At 32.1% G+C, this 7,681-nt stretch overlaps 1 protein-coding gene across 1 annotated transcript; it reads left to right on the top strand.

Annotated features, from left to right (window-relative positions):
* Positions 1–972: 972 nt before the first annotated feature.
* LOC132563590 (palmitoyltransferase ZDHHC20-B-like) lies at positions 973–1,965 on the top strand. The gene has a single exon (XM_060228329.1). The coding sequence runs from the start codon at positions 973–975 to the stop codon at positions 1,963–1,965; it is 993 nt and encodes a 330-aa protein (XP_060084312.1).
* The last annotated feature ends 5,716 nt before the right edge of the window (positions 1,966–7,681 follow it).

Genomic DNA, 7,681 nt, shown 5'->3' with positions numbered 1-7,681 from the left:
CATAGTATCATTGACCCATCCCAAACTTCCATTTGTTTGGAGACCTCGTCCCACACTCTTTCATGTTATACAGGAATACCGGTATTATCTACAGGAGACTGACCAATGTTGGCTATCCACATCTTTGACAACAGAAAGCACTTTTGATAAACAAAAGCACAAGGTCATAGAAACTTTTTACATCCATAAAACTTTCTCTTCACTGAGACAAAAAAATATCAACTCAGCATGTTGCCCTATCATACATCTTGATTCATTCCAACCAATTTTGTTTTATCATTATGCCATAGCAAATTTTGCCAGTTAAAAATTTAACCTTGACCTGTGGTTTGTTGACCTCTACATGAGGTCCTGCAAATCTAGTCAATTTTACTTCATTATGCTGTCAACAAGGCATGCAGTGACCTCCATATCTTAATTTAATTGATTTTGCCTGACTTTTGACCTCATTGATTTTGTTTGACTTTTGACCTCATTGATTTTGTTTGACTTTTGACCTCATTGATTTTGCTTGACTTTTGACCTCATTGATTTTGCCTGACTTTTGACCTCATTGATTTTGTTTGACTTTTGACCTCATTGATTTTGCTTGACTTTAGACCTCATTGATTTTGCTTGACTTTTGACCTCATTGATTTTGCTTTTGACCTCATTGATTTTGCTTGACTTTTGACCTGTGAGGTGATGACAACATCCTGTCATGTGACGTCATTTTCAAATATTGATGAAGAAATGACAGTTTGACCCAGTGACCTTACCTTTGATTAATTTAACATCACTACATGAAGATATAACATTGTCCAGTAATATTATATAGAATAGATAACTGCAGAGTTTTCTGTTCACATGTCTGGAGAGTGGTATAAACAGATTTCACTGTTTACATGTAGATATAAAACAGGTCCATGTACAGTACCGTATTACACAGGAAAAAATTATCCTCAATCTATCATTGTCTTTTTCAGATCCAACATGGCTAGTGTTAGTGTGGAGATAGACCCAGAAGAGAAACTAGAAAAACTGAGGTTCCATCATTATTCGCTGAAGATAATCATGCGATCGTTGATGGCGTTTGAAGCTCCATCCCAATTATTCATGTTTCTTTACTATATCATTCCCTACTTGTTTGAGGATTACTCACAAGGCACTCGTAATGTTCTCAGTTTCTTCGTTATTCTTGGAACTGTTGAAGGCATGTATAACTATTTTTGTGTCATCCTTTGTGATCCATCTGTCCCCAAGAATATTCAGTCATCAAATCCCTCCAACACAGAGGATCACTTAAGAACTTCGAATCATGTGACACGTTCCACCTTTCAAAATGGAGTGACTGTTGACCTTGAGCCTGATCACTATGCTGATGATTCAGGCCTTAGGTGGCGTTACTGTAAGACATGCGAATTGTACATGCCCCCTCGATCGTGGCACTGTGACCTCTGTAAAGGATGTATATTGAAGCGTGATCATCATTGCTTCATGGTCGGTAACTGTATTGGCCTGAACAATCAGAGGTACTTTGCTGTGCTAGCGTTGTACGCTCTGCTGTGTGGATGGGTTGGTGGTTACTTCCAGTACAAATACCTACAGATATTTTACTATCCTATCAGCTGGTCCTGGACAGATTTCCTTCCACCATTTGCCATGTACCGCTGGCTGTTTGGTCGATGGCCAGCACTTACCTTCCATATTGTTGTGATGATTTGCCAAGTCTATCTAGAATTCTTGTTTGGAACTTTTGGATTTTTATATTTCACTTTTCAGATGACTGTTATTGCGAAAGGATACACAGCATTTGAAATGGCTAAATTAATGCCGGTTAGAAATACCAACTCTAAAAACTTTAACTTTCGTACCGTGTTCGGAGATTATTGGGCGTTGAACTTCATCTTTCCCATGTCATTCTTTTATCCACCTAAAGTTGACGGCATCAAATGGGAAGGGGTGAAAATTGACCACAATGCATAGCATTTCATTGAAGATTTGAAGCAAATCTACAATCCGTATCGCTTAGCAGGTAAAATTCTTTTGCCAAAGGAAAACATACTTTCATAGTAATGTCAACAGCAATCTGACAGTTTATCTAAATAATTTATAACTGTTTATTACACTTCAACCTGTCTATAAAGGTCATTCAATGGAGCAGACACATTTGGCCTTTATAGACAGGTGGCCTTTAAAGAGAGGTGACCTTTATATATGTATTACTATGGCATGTTATACACAGGTGGCCTTTAAAGAGAGGTGACCTTTATATATGTATTACTATGGGATGTTATATACAGGTGGCCTTTATGGAAAGTTTAACTAAAGCTCAATATATAACTGATGTTTGTAGTATGATCACTTAATTATAAATTATTTTATTTTTACATATGATGTTTATATATAACAGATTTTTATAGAAGTATTTCTTATAAACTGCACAAAATAAATTTCAGCTACCAGGGTATGGTCAGTGTATTGTGGTCATACAATACCACCTTGTGACCTTCTGTGGAGGTATTTAAACATGTTAGTGACATAAAATCAATTTCAGCCACTAGGGTATGGTCAGTGTATTGTGGTCATACAATACCACCTTGTGACCTTCTGTGGAGATGTTTAAACATGTTAGTGACATAAAATCAATTTCAGCCACTAGGGTATGGTCAGTGTATTGTGGTCATACAATACCACCTTGTGACCTTCTGTGGAGGTATTTAAACATGTTAGTGACACAAAATAAATTTCATCTACCAGGGTATGGTCAGTGTATTGTGGTCATACAATACCACCTTGTGACCTGTGGAGATGTTTAAACATGTTAGCGACATGATTAAGAATTAAAAGGGTTGCATTGTAATGCCACTGTTTTTTTGTGGGAGGCATGTGGACAGTACAGCCATGTCTGTTCTGTTTTACCTTGTCCCATTCAGAATCTGTCCTGTATCTTGAAATGATTAACATTTAAGAATACATATCAACTGAGCACAAGGTTTTGTGGTTACTATGCATCAATGAAATCATATGTTAGTAAAGAAAATCACGTAATTTGTTCTTCACAAAAATCTTCCATTTCACAGTAGAGGGTATCCTGACATTTTCCTATTTGTGTTCCACCAGCATATTTGTCATTGAAGGTCTTATTGCATTCAACCTGAATAGTTTTTATCTCTGGACAAATGTAACCTGTAACTTGTGTTTGGTTTGTTTTATCTTTATAGTAAAAGAACACGTTTAAAAAACAGGTTACCTTTGGCAGTTATGACAGATGTAAACTTGTAGTTCATGGCATGAAATTTATCCTGATGATTAATAAAAACAGGTATCATATACATGATGTGTTTTCTAAATCATGTATCACGTTATTTAATCACTTTTGTTAACTACACTTCATTTTTGGAGGTGGAGGCAAAATATGATATTTAAAAACTTGTTTACAAAGAAGTGCAATGATTACAGTTGCAAGTGGATGTGAAACTTCATGATGGGATATGTACTATGACAAAACTTCAAATATCATCCAATCAGAACAGAGATAATGAATTTAATGATGAAACATTACTATTCAGTATTATGTAACTTTAATGATGCTCTCAGCCAATCACAATATGTTTATTTAATGCATTCAGCCAATCAAAATATGTTTATTGATGTATTCAGCCAATCAAAATATGTTTATTGAAGATGACAATCATTATGTATGTCAGTATGTAAAATGTCTCTGCTGGTTCAACTCTTATATACACACTTGTTGATCTTTACAAAGTTTATATCTATTAATATCATAAAGATCATGATCTCAGCCAATGATTTAAATATCATCTGGTATACTGTGTTCTATTTTAGTAATGTTTAATACAGAGTTCTATTGTACATTCCTGGTACTCTATATAATGTCATGTTATCTGAGTGAGTGATATATATAAAACATATCATAACATGTTATCTGATATTTCTACCTGTTATAACATGTTATCTGATATTTCTACCTGTTATAACATGTTATCTGATATTTCTACCTCTTGTTATAACATGTTATCTGATATTTCTACTTGTTATAACATGTTATCTGATATTTCTACTTGTTATAACATGTTATCTTATATTTCTACTTGTTATAACATGTTATCTGATATATCTACCTGTTATAAGATGTTATCTGATATTTCTACCTCTTGTTATAACATGTTATCTGATATTTCTACCTGTTGTTATAACATTTTATCTGATATTTCTACCTCTTGTTATAACATGTTATCTGATATTTCTACCTCTTGTTATAACATGTTATCTGATATATCTACCTGTTATAACATGTTATCTGATATTTCTATCTGTTATAACATGTTATCTGATATTTCTACCTGTTATAACATGTTATCTGATATTTCTACCTTGTTATAACATGTTATCTGATATTTCTACCTGTTATAACATGTTATCTGATATTTCTACCTGTTATAACATGTTATCTGATATTTCTACCTGTTATAACATGTTATCTGATATTTCTACCTGTTATAACATGTTATCTGATATTTCTACTTGTTATAACATGTTATCTGATATTTCTACTTGCTATAACATGTTATCTGATATTTCTACCTCTTGTTATAACATGTTATCTGATATTTCTATCTGTTATAACATGTTATCTGATATGTCTACCTCTTGTTATAACATGTTATCTGATATTTCTACCTGTTATAACATGTTATCTGATATTTCTACCTCTTGTTATAACATGTTATCTGATATTTCTATCTGTTATAACATGTTATCTGATATTTCTACCTCTTGTTATAACATTTTATCTGATATTTCTACCTCTTGTTATAACATGTTATCTGATATTTCTACCTGTTATAACATGTTATCTTATATTTCTACTTGTTATAACATGTTATCTGATATATCTACCTGTTATAAGATGTTATCTGATATTTCTACCTCTTGTTATAACATGTTATCTGATATTTCTACCTGTTGTTATAACATTTTATCTGATATTTCTACCTCTTGTTATAACATGTTATCTGATATTTCTACCTCTTGTTATAACATGTTATCTGATATATCTACCTGTTATAACATGTTATCTGATATTTCTATCTCTTGTTATAACATGTTATCTGATATTTCTACCTGTTATAACATGTTATCTGATATTTCTACTTGTTATAACATGTTATCTGATGTTTCTACCTGTTATAACATGTTATCTGATATATCTATCTGTTATAACATGTTATCTGATATTTCTACCTGTTATAACATGTTATCTGATATTTCTACCTCTTGTTATAACATGTTATCTGATATATCTACCTGTTATAACATGTTATCTGATATTTCTATCTCTTGTTATAACATGTTATCTGATATTTCTACCTTTTATAACATGTTATCTGATATTTCTACTTGTTATAACATGTTATCTGATATATCTACCTGTTATAACATGTTATCTGATATTTCTACCTCTTGTTATAACATGTTATCTGATATTTCTACCTCTTGTTATAACATGTTATCTGATATTTCTACCTCTTGTTATAACATGTTATCTGATATATCTACCTGTTATAACATGTTATCTGATATTTCTACTTGTTATAACATGTTATCTGATATATCTACCTGTTATAACATGTTATCTGATATTTCTACCTCTTGTTATAACATGTTATCTGATATTTCTACCTGTTATAACATGTTATCTGATATTTCTACTTGTTATAACATGTTATCTGTTATTTCTACCTGTTATAACATGTTATCATGTTATCTGATATTTCTACCTGTTATAACATGTTATCTGTTATAACATGTTATCTGATATTTCTACTTGTTATAACATGTTATCTGATATTTCTACTTGTTATAACATGTTATCTGATATTTCTACCTGTTATAACATGTTATCTGATGTTTCTACCTGTTATAACATGTTATCTGATATTTCTATCTGTTGTTATAACATGATATCTGATATTTCTACCTGTTGTTATAACATGTTATCTGATATATATGCCCAGTAAATCTTATTTTTTGTATTTCTTCATTTGTGTTGATTGAGTGTTTCACAAATAGTGTTGTCTTACTGAAACAATACATGTTTTAAGATACAAGTTTGAGTTTGTTGTAATTGGTGTCTGGAAAAGTGAAGGAGTCTAATCTCAACTTGTGAGTGGGATGGAGGAATACATGTATCTGTATTTGACATCCTTAACCAAGAAAATATCGTGAAGATGTCGTGATAATAAAGTACATCAAGGAACCATTAAAACAAAAAATCTCAAAAAATACTTCAATACTGAAAATAAAATTCGATAGGAATCTTGGTGGTCATCATTGCTTGATATTCATTTTTTCTTTGTGGATTTTTTCCTTCTTATATATCTATTCCTTCCATCCTCTGTCCTTACTCTTAATTATATGACATTTAAAAATTCCTGTACAAAAACAGCTGCAATGATATTTGTCAAATCAAAGATGGTCTTCTCTTGGCTGGTTTTTTTTCTGATCAGTCCAAAATCCACAAGGAACAACTTGGGGACAAGGAGAAGATACATATGAAATTTGAGAAAGATCTATCCAGTACTTTTCAAGAAATGGTGATAACAAACTTTCATTGTCAAATTCAAGATGGCTGCATGCCATTGCAATTTGTGAAATATCTCAAGAAATAATGACAGCAAATATTGTTTATGAATTAAAGATTTGAATAATACACCAGAAGATGTTGGGATCACACAAACAAGACTGCCTTATATCAAAGTGATTATAAGCCAACCAAGTTTGAATGACTGCGAGAGGAAATCTCCCCAAATAATAGCTTACGAGTACAGTCATGATGATGACAATACAAAGGACAGGTTGTAAACCAAAGATCTTTAAATATAACAAGAATATCCTATTGATAGTCCTGGAGAAAAAGTGTTACAGATTTCGATGGACTGACAGAAAGTCCATGGACAAAATAATTTTGAAAAGTCAACATTTTCTGATGACAAGAGATAGAGATCAATGGACTTCATATCACAATATTCTTGTCAATATGATGTAAAGATATCAATATTACTTTCAAAATTTACATAGTCTTTTACTTGTAATATAAAATAAACAAAAATGAAAATGCAACAGTGTAATATTTCTTCAAAAATTAACATCACTTCATAAAAATATGAACTGATGTTAAAACTGATGTCATTTCATAACATTCTTTTCAGAATTTGAAGGGTGGCTATATATTATTCTGCTTGATACAATAGTACTGACTTTTGTAACTAATGTGTTCATGAAAGAAACTTTGAGTCAAATCATTGTGGATCAAAGCCGAGATTGTCTGTCTACAGAAATACAGAGAATCAATCAGATTTATACAGGGCAAGGCAAAGTCAGGAGTGTCTGTCTACACAAATACAGAGAATCAATCAGATTGATACAGGGCAAGGCAAAGTCAGGACTGTCTACAGAAATACAGAGAATCAATCAGATTTATACATGGCAAGGCAAAGTCAGGACTGTCTACAGAAATACAGAGAATTAATCAGATTGATACAGGGCAAGGCAAAGTCAGGACTGTCTGTCTACAGAAATACAGAGAATTAATCAGATTGATATGGGGCAAGGCAAAGTCAGGAATGTCTGTCTACAGAAATACAGAGAATCAATCAGATTTATACAGGGCAAAGCA

The sequence above is a fragment of the Ylistrum balloti genome, unplaced genomic scaffold (genome assembly GCF_031769215.1).
Source record: "Ylistrum balloti isolate Yb309-2 unplaced genomic scaffold, AGI_CSIRO_Ybal_v1 Utg371774, whole genome shotgun sequence".
NCBI classification, from domain to species: Eukaryota; Metazoa; Mollusca; class Bivalvia; order Pectinida; family Pectinidae; genus Ylistrum; species Ylistrum balloti.
This window is presented reverse-complemented; position numbering and strand designations above follow the sequence as displayed.

Coding starts and splice junctions, on each gene's coding strand:
- LOC132563590 (XM_060228329.1), top strand. CDS start 973: ATGGCTAGTGTTAGTGTGGAGATAGACCCAGAAGAGAAACTAGAAAAA.